General features: G+C 47.4%; 8 protein-coding genes across 8 annotated transcripts; 3 read left to right on the top strand and 5 right to left on the bottom strand.

Moving 5' to 3' along the window:
- Positions 1–672: 672 nt before the first annotated feature.
- Positions 673–2,553, top strand: N7446_013483 (uncharacterized protein). Its single transcript, XM_058522224.1, has 4 exons — positions 673–1,122; positions 1,216–1,517; positions 1,594–1,709; positions 1,771–2,553. Exons 1-4 carry the CDS (start codon positions 714–716, stop codon positions 2,495–2,497), a joined length of 1,554 nt encoding a protein of 517 aa, XP_058365701.1. The 5' UTR covers positions 673–713; the 3' UTR covers positions 2,498–2,553.
- A 610-nt stretch (positions 2,554–3,163) lies between these two features.
- On the bottom strand, positions 3,164–3,820 carry N7446_013482 (uncharacterized protein; the record flags this gene model as incomplete). Its single annotated transcript, XM_058522223.1, has 3 exons — positions 3,164–3,496; positions 3,547–3,659; positions 3,709–3,820. The coding sequence occupies 3 exons, from the start codon at positions 3,818–3,820 to the stop codon at positions 3,164–3,166; spliced, it is 558 nt and encodes a 185-aa protein (XP_058365700.1).
- Positions 3,821–3,910: 90 nt separating this feature from the next.
- Positions 3,911–4,335, bottom strand: N7446_013481 (uncharacterized protein; the record flags this gene model as incomplete). The annotated part of the gene is made up of 2 exons (XM_058522222.1): positions 3,911–3,946; positions 3,997–4,335. The coding sequence occupies 2 exons, from the start codon at positions 4,333–4,335 to the stop codon at positions 3,911–3,913; spliced, it is 375 nt and encodes a 124-aa protein (XP_058365699.1).
- An 838-nt stretch (positions 4,336–5,173) lies between these two features.
- Positions 5,174–5,710, bottom strand: N7446_013480 (GFA family protein; the record flags this gene model as incomplete). The annotated part of the gene is made up of 2 exons (XM_058522221.1): positions 5,540–5,710; positions 5,174–5,467 (listed from the first exon to the last, which is right to left on the bottom strand). Exons 1-2 carry the CDS (start codon positions 5,690–5,692, stop codon positions 5,174–5,176), a joined length of 447 nt encoding a protein of 148 aa, XP_058365698.1. The 5' UTR covers positions 5,693–5,710.
- Positions 5,711–6,625: 915 nt separating this feature from the next.
- On the bottom strand, positions 6,626–7,751 carry N7446_013479 (uncharacterized protein; the record flags this gene model as incomplete). The annotated part of the gene is made up of 3 exons (XM_058522220.1): positions 6,626–7,087; positions 7,154–7,489; positions 7,545–7,751. The coding sequence occupies 3 exons, from the start codon at positions 7,749–7,751 to the stop codon at positions 6,626–6,628; spliced, it is 1,005 nt and encodes a 334-aa protein (XP_058365697.1).
- Positions 7,752–8,982: 1,231 nt separating this feature from the next.
- N7446_013478 (uncharacterized protein) lies at positions 8,983–9,603 on the top strand (the record flags this gene model as incomplete). The annotated part of the gene is made up of 1 exon (XM_058522219.1): positions 8,983–9,603. The coding sequence occupies one exon, from the start codon at positions 8,983–8,985 to the stop codon at positions 9,601–9,603; it is 621 nt and encodes a 206-aa protein (XP_058365696.1).
- Positions 9,604–10,320: 717 nt separating this feature from the next.
- N7446_013477 (putative endoglycoceramidase) lies at positions 10,321–11,879 on the bottom strand (the record flags this gene model as incomplete). Its single annotated transcript, XM_058522218.1, has 2 exons — positions 10,321–11,349; positions 11,403–11,879. 2 exons carry the CDS (start codon positions 11,877–11,879, stop codon positions 10,321–10,323), a joined length of 1,506 nt encoding a protein of 501 aa, XP_058365695.1.
- A 3,126-nt stretch (positions 11,880–15,005) lies between these two features.
- N7446_013476 (uncharacterized protein) lies at positions 15,006–19,404 on the top strand (the record flags this gene model as incomplete). The annotated part of the gene is made up of 3 exons (XM_058522217.1): positions 15,006–15,263; positions 15,324–17,702; positions 17,770–19,404. 3 exons carry the CDS (start codon positions 15,006–15,008, stop codon positions 19,402–19,404), a joined length of 4,272 nt encoding a protein of 1,423 aa, XP_058365694.1.
- Positions 19,405–20,596: the final 1,192 nt, after the last annotated feature.

The raw sequence follows: 20,596 nt of genomic DNA, 5'->3' as shown, positions 1-20,596 counted from the left end.
GCCTTGTAGTCGATTCTCGCCGGCGTATGTTTGAGAAGGATTTCGAGGGGCATAGCTTGGACCCCGGGATAATTCATTTACTGTGGCAGATAGCCTGTGCCATAAGACAGTGCATACGAGAAAGTGAATGGCAGTCACATTACGCTATGCAGATTTTCTAGAATATTTCCTGATATGGAACACTTCCAAATCCGGAAGTCATCCACATACAGACTAGTGTGTCTTGGCATGTATTCTGGCATGGACGGCTAACCCCCGAATGCTTGTATAAACGTGCTGATCGCAAAGGTACCCCAGCTGAACCATGTCCGTTGATGATCAACTCTTAATTGCCGAGAATTTAGGTTACTTGACGTGGTCCCACCATCCGCAATGCGGCTGACAGGACTAGTCCAATTAAGTAAACGGTAATCCGTGAATGTTTCACCTACGGCTTCACAAATGCACCTTCAAGCTCTCTTCTTCCTTCAGTGACTAGATCGCCCATTCAATATAGTCGCATTCTACATCCGTAGCACTCCAGGACTCACGATAACATGCAGACACTACGCATAGATCATCTGCCGAAGGCGGTGACTCTATACTTACTAGTTCCGCTCTACGCGAAAAGACCAGCCCAACACAAACCGGGGGGCCGAGCGGGGTTTCAGGGGAAAGTTTTCCAGACAACCTAATCATTCCAACACTGCACGACGAATCTCGTTTATCTATTTATGGCGTCCAGTCAATCCAGTACCCAGTCGAATCGGGTTCCACACCCCAAACCAGCCAAGAATTTAGCCGTTCGGCCGCGAGAATTCCTGTGGGTAGATTACCAGGACGATCGATCGAAAGGCCGTGAACTACTTCGGTCTAAGCAAGCTTTCGTGAGGACACGACATCATCGCTTACGGAGAGAAAAACAGCAACAATGCATCCCCGGACCGTTCCCCACTGGGCAGTGTCCACCGTCCCATGCGGCCAATACCTCAACCCGCCGTGTCTCAAGCGATACCAGAGGTTCCGATAGCAGTGCAGATCAGTCCCCAGTGTTAGCCCGGTGTCTCGAAGCGGGGGTACTCGATGGGGGCCCTGGTCTGGCTTTTAGCCCAAATCATAATCCGAATATCTACTTCCATCATTGTGAGTATATATCGGACCTGGTACCGAGCTTCCTATTCTAGCCCAGATTTCTGTCATAACTTTCTGATGGGCTATGGCTAATACTTCAATTAGATCGAATGCATAGCGCAAGAGCCTGCTTCCCTCTCTGCTCCAGCGATGTCACAGTTTGGTTTTGGCAAAAGGCACTCCAAGATCCCGCATTGATGCAAATAAAGTTGTCAATTAGTGCATCTCATCGAGCTGCAATTTTAGCAGCGTCGGGTGCATCTACAAACACTGTGCAGAAGCCAACGCATGATGCGATTCGCCTTCGTGTTGGAACGATCAAATCACTTCAAGGCATACTACAGGATACAGCCACAATGTACTCCGATCAAACAGTCTTTATTATTGCTCATATCATTGTTTCAGAGGTAAGAGCCTTGTTCTGTTGGTCACGATGAGTTTTTCGATACCTACACTTGGGTGTTGCTCACAAAATCTATCTAGGCTATGGAGGCCAACATAGAGGCTGTTGACACGCATATGAATGGCATGAAAAAAATTATTGATGCCTTGGGTGGGATGGATATGCTTGACCATGGGACACTTGCTATGGTCTATAGGTAAGAGGCAACGACATCCCATATAGATGACTTCCACTCATTCTTTTTTCTGTCGGCGCAGCTGTCAGTTTTTGCGAGGCATTATGAGCGACTCAATGCCGATACTCGAAATGTGCGCGAAATTTCAAAGGAGAGTCCTTAAAGAATCTGCTTTCTTCAAGTCCAAGAACCAATTTACAGAAGGCTCCGCTCTTGGTACTCGCTTCTTCGACGCTCCTTGGTCTACGGAAATTCACCCTACATTCAAGTCAATAATTTCCTCATTCCAGCAAATTACGTCTTATTATGAGAGTTTTGCCAATGTGGATGTTGAACCGATGTCCGTTGAGAATGACTGCTTACTTTTCTTGTGTTACCGATTAAAGTCTCTCCCATTTCAGGTTTCTCTCACTCCATTTGAAGAAACCCTGCGGCTCTCAATTACGGCCTATACTTGTGTCCGAATGTGGACATTATATGGAATCCCATGCCTAGAATGTCTTGTTGAAATGCTGCGGAAAAGTCTGTTTACGAGTCTCTCTGTCCTTCAGAGTACGGCGCCTGATTTGCTTTTCTGGATCCTTTTCACAGGCAGTCTTGCATCGAGGGCAACGAAGTCTCATTCATGGTTTTTAGCACACCTCAAGGATGTTGCAGACCAACTTTCCTTAAAAGAATGGGATCATGTTGTCTCTTTGTTGGAGAAATTCTTCTTTAAATGCCGGCCTACTGATGAGCCTGCGAAGGAATTATGGCACTCTACTTTTGGACTGGATCTCGTGATTGTCCAGGAGCATCAGAAATATTAATTTTAAGAGAGCACTGTGAAGCGGGAATATGATAACAAATGACGCTAATTCCAAATGACAAACGTTTTACGCCTTTTTATCACTATCCTCCTGCTTATTTTACGTTCGATTGATCCGAGGTGAGCTCTACATATCCACTTTCCCGCGCGCCATAGGTGATGTACTAGAATTCAGCTTTGCGTGAGTGCCAGGAGCAGCTTTAGTTGAACGAGATTAAGTACACGTAACCAATAAGATTAAAAATTCTAGCAAATCCCGAAATAAGCACCAAATTCCACCGGTCCGTACTTGGAGGGCCATACCAATCTAAGTCAGATAGAGCTGGGCTATGACTCACCTGCCTACTATCCACGGGTACTTGCCATGACATAGATGAGGCTGGCGTACATGATTGCGCGGACAGCTCCAATCAAGCAATTATTGTCATTATGGAATCTCATGCAGGCTGTATTGCATACATTGTTATTGATACTTCAAAGCAAACAAAGCTCAGTACAGCAAAGGAAAAAGCTATTCGTAATTTCTTGCTTTAGCAAAAACCCATAAACTGTAGTCCCGGTCTAGTGAGCTATTTGGACCAGTCGACAAGCAAGAGACGTCACTCTAATACAAGTAGGCTAACGTCTGTTCCTTGAATGCGGGGAACGGCTTGTTTGGCCACGCCCTCTAGCCTAGCTGGCGGTACAGGCGATCTAGACTTTGTGGGGGTAAAGGCGGGCTGGGGAGATAGCGATGGCTCCGCAGATTCTCGGATCCGGTGATACCTGGATCCTCTGGGCGTAGGGGAATGCGTCCTCGCTTATGTTCTGGTGGAACGCTCACTGGGCGGGACAAGGATAGATCGCTCACAACATCGTGCAACGTTGCAGGGCTCACATCTTGCTTGTTGCTTGGACCGAGGCGTATTTCGATGTCTGAATCCGAGTTCGAGTCCCACGTATCTAGGGAAGAGTCTGCGGCGCCGGCTAGAGCGAGTACACGGTATAGAACCCATTGCATCTCTAATATTGTCATAGTTCGATAACGTCTCCAGAAAGGATTGGACGTACCCCGGCTGCAGCATAGTCGGCAGGCAGAACCGGTTCTTGGGCCATGGGCACAGTAAGTTCTCGGGGATATTTTGGTAGCCGATAAAATCGCACGACCAGCTTTGTCCCATCATCTTCGAGGTGGGTAGGCTGAAGGGCCCAGCGGGCAAATTCCCCACTCACGATGTAGGGTCGGGTTCAAAGCTAAGAGGTTTTGCAAGATCTCCGTGCCATCTTCGCTAGTCACTGCCACCCTCCAGGCGTCGGCGTTTTCGTCAGGCCAGAACATCCTCATGGTTTTCCCGAAAGTGCGCTAGTATTCGGTTCCTTCTTGACCATTAAGGCACAATGGGTAAATATGGCAGATGTCGTACTCATCGTAATCTTAAAGGACACATTTGTAGTTATCTCTTTCTCGACACTAGTTACTTTGTTAGGACTTTGTATCATTATTCCCGAGTATAAACTCACCTTCTCGATAACATCTCGGTTGTGAGTTTTAGCTGCTTTCTTGCCCGAAGGAAAGCGCACGAAGAAAGGGGGACATATCCATTCGCCATCGTCGTCGGACATCGGACCCGTCCATACTCCAGCCTTGTCCATGATCAGCTCGAATTCCCCACTGTCTATAGCAGGTATCGCCGGCGCGACACGCCAGTTAGGGATCGGCCAAGATGCGCGGAGGTCAGTCTCGGCATTGGTATAGTAAGCAACGAGATAATTGGCGACCTGGAGGATGTCGCCTGGGAACTTCAACCAGCGGATGATGAGCGGTTCCCCGATGAGGGGACGATCTGATGCAGATATCATCGTCGGAAGCCGTGTCCGTCACGGTTTCATGCAGTATTCGTAAGGTAATTGCGACAGAAATTGAGAATTCACTAATATGCCCTAATAAATAGGTAAGAAATGAAGTTAGTCTCTATAAGAATATACCGTTTTGCTTATTGTTGTTGCCCTAATTTAGCCTCTCTTTTTTTACCTCTTTTTTGCCCATTTTCGAGTGTCTCGGGTTAATCATACAAATTATACAAAGGTAGTGGTATAAAAGGACTTATTGCTTATGACTGTACGAGCTAATCAAGGTATATTAAATATAATGTAGGCAATATACAATACTTAATTAGACCTTAGTAAAAAAAGAAAAGTAAAGAAAAAAAGGGCAGGTAGGCTTATAAAAGTGAGTCAGTTAGGCGCGAGAAGTAGACAGAGAGAAACCTTAAGAACGAGGACCAGAGGGGTTGAAATCTTCGAAGCTAATAAGCAGAAGACTAAAAGCAGAAGGTAGGAGATACGCTGGGAAAAAAAGCAAAGATGTTACAGATTTCAATGTCTCACTTCGAATATAGATCTATTCTTACTTCCGATGAATGCCTTTTAACATTCTTCCTGACACTCTTAACCATCTAAGCCGTCATCGGATTGGCGAGTTATATACAATCATAGTGGGGAGGTTGGCCACGTTTCCTGTGATTGCAGGTTTCACAGCCATAAATTCCTAATCCGTCAAAACGAACTAGATCTACTAAAAGAAAGTCATTTTTTTCTGAAGCGAACGGGCTTCAACGGGTTCGCCTAGAAAATACTACCCCGACTATATACAGAGCAGGGTGACAGCCAATTTCTAAAAAAGAAACCTCTATAACACCTAGAAGCCCCCTTGAGGACCCTTCTCATGTTGATCCGTCCCCTCAAACGGGGGAATAAACCTTCGTCGTCTCATACAAAACAACTCCATCGAAGGCTTCCACGAGTGCTCCCCTAGGTCCATAGTGCCGGACGTGACGGTAAGCATATTCTCATACTCTGGGGTCCCCGTCGAAGTCGTGTAGATGGGCGAACTGCAGTTTGAACAGAAATGTCGATGAATCGTATTCTTTGAACCTGATGGTTTATCGTCGTAGACTTTGAGAACGTCTTCTCCGCTGATGATTTTGAAGTTCTGTCAAGTATGAGTATGGGAGTATCGCAAAAGGAAGAAAGAGTTTCGAGGAAATTTCGAGTCTGAGCTTACCTCTTTCATATACATGCTATTTGCCATGAAGACGGACCCGGTGATTTTGCGACATGTGTCGCAGTGGCAGATAATGTTGGCGATTGGTTGTCCCGATAGTTCGTAGCGAATTCTCTCGCAGACGCAGCTGCCTGTAATCCCAGGAGGCGTCATCCTGAGAGCAGATTGAACGGGGTTATTTGTGTCTTGTTCTGTATTTGACCTTGGGTAGCTGTATATATTCCATGTTCTTCACATGACCTGCGGCGCTCTTATATGACAAATTTCAGGCGCCCAATACCCCTCGTTCGAAATTCCACGCCTCGAAGTTTATTTCGATAGAGTCAACGAGAACTTTCTAGTTCTTTCCTGAACCTTATCGACTGTTCCACATCAAAAATATCTTTCTTCATACCATTTGCTGCAAATAGTTTAATATCCGCGTAGCAACAAGTGAAACATATCTAACACGGGAACAACCATCCTTGAATTGACTATACCTGTAGCTGATAGTCGAGATGCCTATGGCCTGACCCATCCTATACCTTTGAGAATGAATCATCGTGACTCATCAACTACAAGTTAATTAACTAGCATGCTGATGGCATGTAAAACACCAGTTAGTCATCCACCCTGGTGGGGCTTTGTCCAAACCGAATTCTGCCGGCAGTCGGAAGGAAATTGAGTATTTGCATCTAGTACGCCTCAATAAATGGGTAGGAAATGGAGTATTGAATATGGCGTACAGTTCTATTGATAGAATACTAGGCAGTCTCCACAAAAACATACCGTTTTACTTATTTTTGTCCCCCTAATTTAACCTCTCTTTTTTCACCTCTTTTTTGCCCATTTTCGAGTGCCTCTGGTTAACCATATAAAAATAGGGGTATGAAAGGACTTATTGCTTATGACTGTACGAGCTAATCGACGTATATCAAATATAACGTAGGCAATATACAATACCTAATTAGGCCTTAGTTAAAAAAAAGGGGAAGTAGGCTTACAAAAGTGAGTAGCTACAAAGGCGGTATGAAAGACGGTGAAGAATATATATTCGTAGTAAATGACAGATGTTGAGTATTGTCACATAACATATGGCCTGGCGGCTCAATTGTGTGGGATAGGGTACTCGGTTGTGTGTTTCCAGGGAAACATAAGCAGGTTCTGGGCATTGAGGAGATTGATATACTGTGCCAATACACTCACCATGGCAAGTAAGTCCTCACGAGCATCTGATTGATTGGTGTTTGTCTCAACATTGAGGGTGATGAGTTCATTAATTTTGCGATGGCTGTCGCGGAGGAATTCCGTACCCACGTATCCTAGAAACTCAGCGGGAGTGGAGACTAGCTTTCTATATAGAGCGACCAGATGTTTGAGGTCGAACTCAGGGTATGAGGCAGCGATCTCGAGTATATTGTCGAAGATGTAATAACCCAGAGTGCGAACCTCGCTGTTGGCGAAAACCATGGCAGCAAAATAAGAGTCCTTTGCTCCCGGGTTTGAAGAAGCCCGTCCACTATGTATCGCTTGGATATTGTCTGAAACTCCCGACCAAGACTTATCCATCTGATAAAGGGGCCGAATGGGTTAGCTCTCTTTGCAAAAATTTCAAAGGAGAACCGAGAGACATACTTCTTCGTGGATCTCTCGAACAACATCCTTCACCTCTTTGGTCACCCCAGTTCGCTGAAGACGAAGTGAGAGACTTTGAGGGCCGGGCTCGGGGGTTGAAGCATCCCAAAGAATGACTTCAGTGGGTTCCTTCGTCTCCAACTGACATTTCCAAAGCTGGTTTCCAAGCCAGCGCAGCTTCTCCAAATCTTCAGGAATCACATTTCCACAAGGTGCTGCAGGATGGTGCTCAGTCACCCGACCATACTTTATGGCTAGATGCTGAAACTTTGAAAGAAACACCGTGCCATCAGGCTCTTGTGTTCTGTCGGGGATCTTGTGCTCAGGGGCTGTGTACTACATGATATTAGCATTAAACATGGCAAAAAGAGTCAAATTAGCAACGGCATACAAGCAATGGCTCTGCTGGAACAAGGTGATACAGGTGATCACCCGTGACCAGCGCATGCGTCTGGAGAGAGCGATATGGAAGCGTGTCCCAAAGGATGTCCACTAATGCAGAATTCAATTCATTCATTCTCACTGTGACAGTCACATCAAACTTGGGCCATTTGATTTTGAGTTCACGCAGTGGCTGGCTTTCATTGTGCTGGTCCATGATGAGTAGAATATATAGCGATACTCTATAGAATTGAAGGGTAGATTGGGAGTCTTTTTTCGGGGCAGTAGGTCCTCAAACCGCGCCTTTTATAGTTATCAGAGCATACGCTATAGTAAAAGAAAAGAGCTATCGGCATAGAGTGACGTTAAAATTACTACAACGTCAATGTCTGCTGATGTGGTACTACCCAAGTCCCGAACTTGCCGCAACTTTTGTCGCAATCTTTGACACATAGACAGAGTTCATGCGTAGAAATCAAGTTATGCGATAGTAAGCAATTACGTTTGTCGACATTAGTATGGTTACACAGTATTAGTATGTTGATTGCCGCGGTGAAAAATTAAAGTTGAGCAGATTACCTTACAAGAAAGGTATTGATTTGCAAATGCCCATGTAGGCTTTTGGAATTTCTTCCTGAGATTGGCACGGTTGACAGAGGAATTTACCTCTTGAGTGACGAGCGCATGTTTTCATCTACGATACGAGATTATATTTTCTCATGCCCCAATTGAGTCATTCTTAAATATGCTGTATGACGAGATATCTTTTACTATGGCAGCCTCTGGATCTCTAACGAGTACCTAGTTCGTTGATGAGCTGCGATTCTGAAACTAATTTTGAAATGCGGAACACCCCACGTAGCAAAGTGTTACCGTCCATATACATCAACCATATTTAACAGATCTTGACCTCGTCCAATAGCCGACTCATTGAAATATCATGTCAATTTCCCCATGTTTCCTCCCCCATCTGTCAAACTCTACGCCCCCCCTTTCGAGTACATTGCGTAAGTATATGCGCGACACGACAAATCGGAGCAAGCACGGGCCTCACTGATGATCGATCGACGGCGTTGGAACCTTGGAATGGCATGCAGCCTACAACTTCTGCCAACCCTCCTGTACATCATAGTCGTCTGTAAAATTCCGTAATCGGAAATTATTGACGTATGGTGATATATCCGGTTCGATAAGTATTACCCTAGAAGACGCATGGCATATGGGCAAATGTGGATGTAGATGTCGCCCGTGCGGAAAGTGGCAATGACCGAGTGGTTTGGAGGCTAGTATTCCTTACTACCTCACTGATCGGGTATGTATATTAGATAGCTCCAGACTGTCCCAGCTTTCATTCCCCCATATTCCCCCATACCGAGCTCAGATGAACAATCGAACCATTTTTCATAATTGCAGACTTCCCTCCGCCATATCATTGACCACAAACCGTAATGGAGACCAAAGAGAATGATCCATTTCGCAAAACTTGTCTCGTACCGTACCCGAGAGTGGACGACCTCCCACCAAGTCTGCGCGATAAACTGAATATTTTGCCGTTTCGTCGCAACATTCTCCTGACTATCGCAAAATCCCACGGCCTTGCACCCCATTTACTGGATCTCATCGGCGCCTGCTTCGACGGTACCCAGCGAGGACTGCCTACGCTTGAGTGGCAGTTGATTGTTTTGCGGACTGCCACGAACCTCAAAGCGAAATACGAATATGATGTGAATGTGCCAGTTGCCGAGGTCCACAACATGCCCCAGGAGAAAATCGACAATATTGCTTCTCCTACTTCAGTCATCCAAGACACCACCCAAGGCCCATGGACTGCCCGAGACAGGGTTTTGCTACGATTGGTTGATGAACAGTTAGCGAACTATACAAATGAGGAAAAGACGGTTAGGGATGCTGTGGAACTTCTTGGGTCGGATATGGTTGTGGAGGTGATCATTGTTATCGGAATTTATGCTTTATTGGCTCGGCTGATCAAAGGGCTGAGAGTGGATGATGATGCGGAAATTCCAGGACTGAAGGAGAAGCTTAAAGGCGCCATTACGCCTACTAGATAGATTGTGACTTGAATTCCACGTCCTTTCGGCTCTCAGGGACATGGGACTCTGTGAAATAGAATACAGGTAACCGATCGAGATCAAAAATTCAGAGGTAGGAACTGAGGATCGATTTGAAAAGGCCCACAAGCATCGCCTATTTCTAAGAAAAGATATAGGATGTAAAGCAATTACAAAAACGTGACCTTGCAGCGTTGATAGGTAGAGACATTCTCAGGACGCCCCTGCGAGCGTGTGGTCTTCTGAGGTCCCTAGGGCAGGCTCATCCCGAACCTAACTTGTTCACTGACCTGGAGATATATCATCAATGTCAAGCAGTTTCATGGGAGTTAATTATTCGGTGTAATGATATAAGCCCACCATACCAGGGGATGAAGAAGGCCGTCTTGCCATCAGATGACCTAGATAGGCTTTTTCCTCTTTGGCGATCACAGACCATGCTTCGGATGGAGAGTCACTGCGTGATTCTGCATGGCGGTTTGGCAATCCTGAATCGCCAAGGCATGCATCCGATTACATTCGGATTCGAAATTGGCTTCCACACTCGACATACAGAGTTTGTTTCTGGAATCCCAGGTCGCAATGTGCCAGGCCAAATACGATTACACCAAGAATAATCCTTGCCCCCGAGAAAGTTGGTGGTAAGGTCTTTTCTTTACAAAGCCCACGATATACCTAGCGTAAAATACCCCATGAATAGGCAAAGTATGGATGAGATTATTTACAAGAAATTGTGACAGAGATTTCGGTGGCGTTTTTGATGCTGGTGGATGTGAACAAGGCCAGGGTACGTTTGTCGAGTGCGTACTGCAGCAAACTGCCGTCGGGTGAGACTTGAACTTTATATCCGCTGGGGAAGGTGGATGGGGGCAGAATGATCTCGGTAGGCGCGTCAATATTGGGATCAGACGTAAACTGCAGCTTGAAAGTGGTCGAGCTCTCAGAAAAGCCGAAGCTGATGGGAGTGCCAGCGATGGCGGCGGGATATGCACGGCTGTAGTGCTTCGACAGTTCAGGATAAGGTTGACCAGATGTGCCATTGTACAGGTTCTCGTACGCCCAGCCAATCCAGGAAACCATATTTGCATCGGTCGCCGCCATGGCATCTGTCAGGCCCTGCATCTGCTTATCATCGCCCATCCAGAACGTAAGCTCGGTCAGCACACCGGCGGTCCTAAGGCGCTCGTTGTCCTTGTGGCGGTTGTTGAGCGTGGTGGAAATAGAGCCCAGCTGCGGCGGGCTGTAGTAGTGGAATGAATGCACCGACTTCGAGCCGTCACCGAGAGGGACGTTGTTGAAACCCGATAAGACGTCCAGGGTAGCGCCTTCAAACCAGATGAGCGTGTCATTGTCCACCGTACGGATCTGTTTAGTCGCGCGGTTCCAGAGCCCTTCTAGGACCTTGTGGTCGGCAACACCTGGCACTAGCAATGTCGGATCAGCCCATGTGTCGCCCACCCACGGCTCGTTCAACAGGTTATAGCCGACCACGTTGGTCGTATCGGCATACTCTGATGCCAGCTTTTTCCAGTACGCCGCAAACGCATCTCCAAGCCCGTCATAGTTGTTGTATAGCCGCCCGAACGCATTGCCCACCGCCACCGACGTGTAACTCAGAGACCAGTCAACAGTATCACAAAGTGACTGCGGGGATGGGAAGCCGTCTTCGTCCACAGTGAATGGTGTCAGCTTAAGGGGGAACGGATACATCTTGCTGCTCGATACCCAGTCCTCCTTAACAAACCACTACATAGCCGTGTCAGTATCAACGGTGCCAAGATGCCATTATCTCTACTTACGTCAGGTACACCTTGGCCGCAAAACTGCCGCGACAGGCAGTCCTGATGCGCGTCCACCAAAACATAGAGGCCATGGTCCTCGGCCATCTTGGTCTGCTTCTTCATGATATCGAGAAATGTCTGGTTGTACGATCCACGCGCAGGTTCTGCACCGGCCCAGCTGTGGCCCAATCGCACGATGTTCAGACCCAAGTCATGCAGATTTTGGACATCTTGCTTGCCAAACGACGAGACACCTGGCACCCACTCCAACGGCCGATGCCACGGCGGCTCCTTCATAACGACATTGGTTCCGTGGAAGAACCGCGTACGGTTGAATTCATCGACAATCTGATGCGTATCTTGGTTCACCTGGCTGATACGCGCCATGCCTGGATGAGCCTTGTACCAACCCTCGACATCCTGAGCTAACACACCTGCCAGTAGTGTGCCGAACACCACTAGCAGCCATGCAGCAGCAATGGGAGTGAACAGCATTCCAATGAAAGGACCAACCAAGTCAATCCCCAGGTGAGAAACGGGAAAAGAGATGGAGTGAAGGAGCGTTCAGACGATAAAAAGAAATAAGGGAATACAGGGAGAGTATAAATCCCCTGTTCTCTTTACATAAAGCAGGGTTACATCTTGTCGGTTAAAGTGGAGCCGAGATCCTACTAGTGTCAATGGTGTATCCAACACCCACATGTAACTAATCCCTAACTAAAGAGTTGTCGGGTAGAAGAGTTGTACTTAACCTGTAGACTATTCACAGGGCAGTATCTAGGCACCCCATCGCCGCCGCTCGTGAAAGAGAGGTGCAGCCAGTCACGTCAACAGATTTGGGCTATAAATGGCCGGGTCGTTCATGAGGGTAGAATAACCTCAGTGATGATCGTAAGTCTTTGAAACTGCAAAGTTCATGGTCTGAAATTGGCTATGCGCGATTCCATCTCCGGCGTCTACACCGAAGCAAGCATTTTCTTTTTTCGCAGGATAGCCAGTCTCGCCTGCTCCTATAAAAGAAGGAGAAGACTGCCCTTTGAAGTAGCCTTGTGTCACATGGGAAGACATGAAGAGCCGAGGTTTTGAATGAGGTTGTTCTGAACCGCGAACTTGAAAGCATCCTTGAACTGCGGATGTGGGACCCTCGAACAGAAGGATAGTGGGGAACTTGTGGTTCTCCGGAGGGCTGATTGGACACGATTGTTTGGCGGTTTGGAACTGCGATCCCACGAGCCTTCCTGGCATCGAAGCTAGTTACTAATTACTGTCTATTGCGTAGAAGGCAGGAAAGTCATCAAACACGGAGAAGGCCGTTCTCAAGTGAACAAAGGCGAATATTGAATTTCCTGTTGATATTAGGTACATAGGCATGCTCACTATCCTTCAACGTCTTGAGAGCAAGTGCTGAAATCGTGTTATGTGATAACTTTGTGATGATTGTACAGGCGACATGCGGTTCGGAACATTCATCTATTAGCTTTATATGATTGGACGAAAAGGTACTGGAGGCAGTGCCACACACCCTGGAAGGTCTGGTATTGCTCTAGCTCCCGGTGACCAGGACTAGACTTCTAGAGACCATGTAGATGCTCCTGAAACCCCGATACGTGCCTCTGGGAGCTTCTACATATTCTGCTGGGAGCAAAAAGGTTTCTGGGAGCCGGCTTATTTTCTGGACTCCTGGGTACTAAAGATTTTATCTTAGATATCTCGGCTTTTCTTTGTTTCTGCTTGGTATGAAAATAGACATGGCAAATATAGTAGTGGTCGCATCCCAGCCGTCGTCAGAGCACAAAATGGCGCGCCACCAGAGAACTTCTTCCAGACAAGCATCCTCGCCGAGGTTAATTTGAACCGTGGATTGCTCATTAGAAGCCAGAGAACTGTCCGCCCTCTACACTTATATCCCATATGACATTCATAGTCCACAGAGCGACTAAGCAAATCAACCCATCGAGCAGGTAGGACATAGGCCTAAGCGAAGTACAGGGCTAACATATAATTTCCCTTAGCATAATCGGAGAGTCCTTAAACCCCGGGCCAATCTGAGAGGGGAGAGTCTTCTAACAACCTCACACTTAGTCAACTACCAACTGCTAAAAGAAGTTGCTTCGGCAGGACCCTCGAATGAAGGGTTACAGATTCCTTTTGAATATCTCCATGATGGGTAGCCATTTATAACAAGACTGCCTTTTCCCGGTGTCGATTGCTTCTCCCAACAAGAGAATGAGATCTCCTCGCCGGAAGCAAGGTCATCGCCAAAGAAAGGTGGGGTCTAGCCAACAAGGGATTTCAAGTCTATGGCATGCCGTGGGAGTAGGTCACCTTCGCTCCCAGTACCCAGATAAGAGGTCCATGTCTTAAGGCTCTCCTGAAGGATTTGACTGATTCCGTCATCACTTGGGCGTGCGGCATCACCCATCCTCGCACAACCGTAAGTCGAATGCAGATGCTATGGGGTTCAGTGGTTTATTTGGAACAAAAACACAGGCACTGATGTGGAATGGCGAGCCAACGATGCCCCTATGTCTTTCGTCGGAAATCATGAAGTAGTCAGGCGCAGGCAGCCTGTTTATTTTAGGTGGAACTCTGAGTGGTGCAGTTGACGCATGCCGTTTTGTGGCACGGCGGTGCGTCTTGGAATCGACGGGAACGAGTACCTAGGAAGCGAGTAAGTCACGCATTAATACACGTCTACAAAGTGAGCGTTGGCCTGCGAGCCCAGAATGCTGCACGTGACGTAACTATAAAGCACGTGAGATCCCTGGTCCTTGGCACGGCGCTTGCTTTACGCCTAATAAAATTGAAAGAGATTGTAATACTTGTTACCTAATTAGGTACCTAGGGGTTTTATTAGGTGACCTAGTAACTTATAATTAACCAAAATAAAACCTATCTTAGGTCCGCGGTTAGGATCCAAAACCTAACCCAAAGCAAGGTTAGGTTAGGTTGGGTCCGGGTCCAATTGGGTCGTGGAGAAGTCTAGTCAAATACTTACGATACACCGCTAAAAAAACATTACTGTATGGCTTGCAGAACAAAGATCTGGCGAGTCAGCACTAGCAGGAGAAATGAGGGGAAGGAAAGATAAATACTAAAGGCAACGAATTACTAAGGGAGTCAATTATATCTAGCTCGTTTTGACAACAAAACGGGGTTGATCAGTCCTGGCCCCTGGGACAGTTTGGTCTTTCAGACATCCTACTCAACAGTCAGCTCTCACCATCTTGCTCTCGTTATTTCAGTAGAGGTATGAATGATGAAAGCAAGATTGAATTTAGCTGTCCCCTCAGAATTTGGGGGTTCAGCCGGGACAGGGTTTTGACACCAAATCCACTAGTAACACGGGACAGACGTGGCGCCCTATCACCACCGTTGGCGCAGCATGCCCCTCAGCCGCATTTTCCAAAAGAAGCGTTTTCTGACACAGTGCGCTTTAAGATGCTTTTTCAGCTGCGGAGCAAACATCAGCAATGCAATATAAAATCCCCACTTCCCCAGTATGTACCGCAATCGAGGATCCAGGGAAGCTTTTCGGAAGAATCGCGAGGAACTCGCAAGGACAACCCGACCCGCGGACTGTGACTCTCAATAATTCACACACTATTGGTAAATCACACAATGTCCGCCCTAGGCGAGGACGAGTACAACCTGCAGGAGGCATGGGACAGGGCATGCACATCGTTTGCACAGACTGCGAAGGTTGACCTCACCACTGCGCCAAAGTTCACTGTCGATCAAGTCCTTGACCAGATCCGAACGAAGCAGGATGAAGACGACGAGCGAAATAACAAGTATAAGACTGCTAAAGATGTGATCGGCAAGACGTTGAACTTCGTCATGGTCCTAGGTGGCATAGCCGCCCAAGGCGCCAGTATGGTAGGTGGCCAAACGGGTCAAAAATATATGGAGTAATGGGTGCTGATGGGTTAATTTTAGGTATTTGCTCCTAGCAGTCTGTGCTTCAATGCGATTTCATATCTCATTAGCACCGGGGCAAAGTACAAGCGCATTTTCAGCAGCCTTTCCGAGCTATTTCGGCGTATTTCCGATGTGTTGGAACGTTGCAAGATCTATATGCGGCTTCCTGCTGACGCAGTTGACATCTCGCTCCGTAAGATTATCAACGAGGAACTGGTGTGCTTTGTCGACATTTGCGCGTTGTCCATCAAGGTATTGAAGGGCCATAAAGTTTTTACCGCACTGAAGGTATTTGCATTTGACAGCGACGAGGGTGTGAGTGGCCAGCTAGGTCGCCTGGCAATGTTGGTTGAGCGTGAGTCTCAGATGCGCGCAACTCTGGGCTTTGAGTCGCAGAAGACCAGTGAGAGGAATATCATCGAGAACAAAGAAGGGACCAAGAAGATCAACGCCACCGTGGACAAGCTACTCACTTTCGAAAAGAAGAAAGATGCAGACAACGTGGTCAAAAGGCTGCTGAATACTATTGATTCAAGCCTCGATACCCCTAGTGAGGCTCACAAAGCATCGCAAACGGTGTACAAGCGCCTTTTGAATGACCAGGTGCCTGGAAGTGGAGAGTGGCTTCAGAGTGATCCCCTATACACAACTTGGGCAGCACCCCAACGCTCATCTTGTTCAATACTGGGTGTTTCCGGCGGTGAAGGGTATGGCAAGTCCTTCCTTTTTGCAACCATTGTCCAACACTTGCAAGAAATTCACTCCCATGTTGCCGACGATCTCAAGTGCATTTCGACTGCCTATCACATCTTCCAACAGGAGAAGGGAGAGGCCTCTTTGGTCAAGGCATTGAAGGTTCTGGCATGGCAGATAGCCAACACAGATGTCGTTTACCGCAAGGATATCAGTTCCACCAAAGTTGACGGCATCAATCAGATAGAGAACCTTTGGGAAACCCTCTTTGCAAAGTCCTACAAAAGCGACTCAACCTTTTTTCTTTTGTTCGACGGCGTTGACCAGATGGACAAGAAACACCTCAAAGACTTCATTCAGCTGTTGGCACAACTGAAGGTCATGTCTGAGACCTGGACTCGTTTCAATCTCCGTATCCTTCTTTCGGGGCGCGATAAAACGATGGGCAAGATCAAGTCTCAGATGGGAGACGGAATCTTAATGATCGATGTAGCCTCGAAGAACAGCGACGATATGGAGAAATTTATCATAGACCGCATGAACAAGATGGAGATTTTGAGCGGTTCGTCGGACCAAGTTCTTTCACTCCGGCGCGAGATATTGCAAGCCCTCACGACGCAAACTCATGGCGATTTCGTCAACGTCGGCCTCCTGCTACATGAGATTAGCGGCAAACAACGCCCAGGGGAAATTAGAGACATTTTGTCACGGTCAGGAGGCAAACGATCTGACACGATTGTGAGAAAGATGGAACTGTTGAACGAGACACTCAGCGATGAAGATATCTCTGATCTGAACGATCTCCTCACTTGGGTGGTGTTCGCTTCACGCCCGCTAACCCTGCAGGAACTAGAGGCAGTGCTGTACCTCAAAACCCGCGAGTCTTCTCTGCGTCCACTAGCAGAGAAGATCATAGATCAGTATTCATCGCTTTTCAAGATCTTGGGTGAGCCAAATCCCACAACCAAGATCATTCCGCCCTACTCAAGAGTCTTGTTAGTCTCTGACTCGATAGAAGAGTTTTTGCGAACCAAGCCCGACTCTGAGACAGCTGAAGACGAGCAGGATTTGAATACCACGGGCGATGTCAACGAGATTGAAGTCAGGATCGTGAAGAGGTTCCTTGAGTCGGTCTGCGACCCGAAGTTGTTCACCAAATTCGGGTTCGATGAGTTCTTCCAAAGAAAGCTGAAAGGAAAGACTGCTAGGGTTGGGGTCGATATTGAGAGCGCACACCTTAAGATTGTGACATCTTGTCTGGACGTCATTTGTTCAGAGCAATCTCCAGCTCTCGCTCCTTTACTCGATTATGCGGTCACCTATCTCCCTGTGCATCTTCAGAATGCAGACCCATCATTGACACAACCTCAACAAAAGACCGCCCTCGGACCTCGGCTTGTGAGCCTCTTTTTTGATGGTGAAACAATCCAGCGATGGTGGACTGTAGAGAACCCCTGGCTAAGGCATGATTGGATCTACAATGACGAGTTTGCCGATGTTACGCTGAAATGGCTACGGGACTCAGCCGTAACTAAGAATATCTCTGTTGAACAAACCAAGTGGGTGAAGAGTTTAAGTTCTAAATCCGAACCCGATGCAGACATTATCGAGCACATTGGTCGATTTCTGGCTCGCAATTGGCTCCAATCAAGTGTTTTAGGTATCACCGAAGCTTTCGCCGCATTCTATGGATATACCACAAAGGTAAGCTCAAAGGAATCAGGGAGAAGCAAATAAATTTAGAAAGGTATGGTGACTGATCGCATTTTAGATCGAGAATCGCAAAAACCCGACACTCAAGAGATCTACCGGCGACCCGAGCCTGGATGATATCACGGCCTCCCAGATCTTGGATACCGCAGAATACGCTCGAAAGCATATTGGACTCGACAACTTGGGCTATGAGGAGAACCGAAATTTAGCACGCACTCTCAGAGAGTATCACCAGTATCCCGAGGCCATCGAAAAGTTCAAGCTGGCCTCCTCGCTCGATGCATACAACTGGTTCTCGCAGTGGGGGCTGGCAACCTGCTATGCATATAAGAAGGACTACGCACTTGCAATCGAGATAGTGGAAGCGGCCAAGAAGATTATCAGAGATGGAGACATCGCAGAAGACCATTTGACCATACCGGACCTGGATCGTGACCTGGCCGAGTGGAATGGAGACGCCGGAAACATCGGTCGGGCCGTTGCGATATATGAAACCCTGCTGCAGGACAATCCCAATGACTATGAGACAGCACTATCGCTCATGATCCTTTTCCACAAAGTGAAGAATCATGAAGGTCTGCTCCGTTTCTTAGAGTCACTCAAGCAGTCCACGGATGAGAGGACTGGGCTGGACCGGCGCACACAAATATTCCATGCGCACTACAACAATACGGAATACCATACCGCAATTTTCGCCCTTAGTTCTGACACAAAAGCCTTTGATTCCATCTTCGAGAGCTACGAGGTAGCCATCGCTGCGGCAATGACACGGCTCGCGGAGGCGAGGAAGACGGGGGACAGTGAGGAAGAGGAGTTTGCCCGTGCCTGCCAGGCGATCCTGATGCACCATCTCGCAAACCTTTGCTATGAAAATAGCACCGAAAACTCTGAGCGAAAGGAAATTGCAATAAATCAGTGGGTACGCATTCTGCAGATGGAGGACTCGTCCGGTGGCTACACTCTTACGGGCTTCAAATCGTACGTGCGCTCCAAGCTTGCAAGTGTCTACTACATTGAAGCACTCCAGGACACAGAAGCTGCAGGCTCTTACATAGAGCAACTGGAACAGCTCGCTGCATTGAAAAGCACTAGTGTCGTTGCCGATTGGTGTGGTTCGACGTACCCGACACGATTGGTCGCGCGGTACTACGCGCTTCAAGGCGACAAAGGCAAAGCTAAAGACTCCCTGCGCGCTTATGTCAAAAGTAACCTCGATATTCTCGTCGATGATGATCCCCTCAACGACTGGCAAGGATACCATATGCTGGCATTGTATCTGATGTTCGCGGGCGAGGACGATGACTGCCTTGCAGCGTGGTCATTGATTGTTCCCACCACTGACACCCAATCTGATGAAGAATCCTTGGAAGCCAAGTCTCAAGATCTTACAGGGCCCTTGTTTGCCGTATGTGATGGCTACTGTGGAACGAGATGGTCATTCGCCAACGATATATACGCTTGCAGACAATGCGACGACGTACAATTTGACCTACCCTGTTTGAATAAATTGCGCGCAGGAACTTTGGATAGCACGGTTTGTGGAAAGGATCATGAGATGCTCCATGTCCCAGCCTATGATGCGGTTGAGATAGAGAAGATCGGCGACGGGAACGTCAAGGTTGGAGAGCAGATTATGACGGTCGAGGAATGGATCCGGAGGATCAAAGAGAATTGGGGAATTAGGGCGGACTGATAGGCCTCAAATAAGTATGCAAGGAAATTAAATCATCGGATTTAGCTCCGGATCGCTCATTGTACTATCCTGGCTCATTAAAAAGTATGGCCCTGGGAAAGCCAACTCTTTGCCGATAAAACTGGTAATTTTCCTTTCCACTTCATTCGAGCCGTGGTATATCTATGCATTTCGAGACGGTCGCGTTTCTCATCTGGACTGCAATTCCATTGGTGGGATTGTGGACTTGCCTACTGTACATATCTGGGGGTCGTCGGATAACTTTCATGAACACGCATGCAAGCCTTAGATTTTGTAACGCGGAGAAGATGTCGAAATTTATTCATGGCAAAGGCCACAAGGTTCCGGTTTTTACGAAGGAGGTCATCTCTGTGGCGAAGGCGATAAACCGTGCTATTGGGTAGGTACGAGAAATTCTTCGAAGCCAAGGGAGCTTCCTAGATGTCTTGTCAAGATGTCGCCAACGACTAGAGTGACGTTACAAGTTAATATCCAGATATTGAATTGAATGATTACTGTTTTTGCGTCGTTATCGGAGCAGATGAAGAAAAAAGCGAGACAAGCGTAACAGGTTACATGAGAGATTCCCGACCTCAGACCCGAAATATATTCTCGCTCCCCAAGCAAAAGACAAAAACCCTTCAGCTTTCTACGCTGGATCAGATGTAGCACGACTTGAGAACAGAATAGCAATATTATGCTTTACAATGTGGTCCGAAAGTCTCTCATATTGCTCCCATCCTAACTCGTAGCAATGCATATGTCGAGATCGATTTCATGAAATGTTTAGCCGAGACTTGAGAAATGTAAAATCGGCTATCAACGCCCTTTTTTCACTCTCGAGATCCAGGGTTTGTGCCACTCAATGCGCCTAACGACTACAGCCCGAGGCTACCGATACGCTACTGCCCTGGCCCCAGGCAGCAACTTAACGACACAGTGTCATAATCCTCAGTAACTATTCCAATGCGGTTGCATTATAAAATTCGTTCACCGCTCTGATTGTTTGTGTACACATTGAATGCGGCTGCCAGCAGGCACCTACTCTTCCCAGATCAATCACCACTTCTCTCACTTCTCACTTCCCATGATCATCACCCCAGGCTGTGTCGTGGTCTAATGTCCTCGCATCTTCTGTCGTCTTTCAGAACGGATACCAGATCAGCGCGACAGACATGGCATCAAGCATAGT

This window comes from Penicillium canescens (genome assembly GCF_028828765.1).
Source record: "Penicillium canescens strain IBT 15451 chromosome Unknown utg000011l_segment0_segment0, whole genome shotgun sequence".
Classification (NCBI taxonomy): Eukaryota; Fungi; Ascomycota; class Eurotiomycetes; order Eurotiales; family Aspergillaceae; genus Penicillium; species Penicillium canescens.
This window is presented reverse-complemented; position numbering and strand designations above follow the sequence as displayed.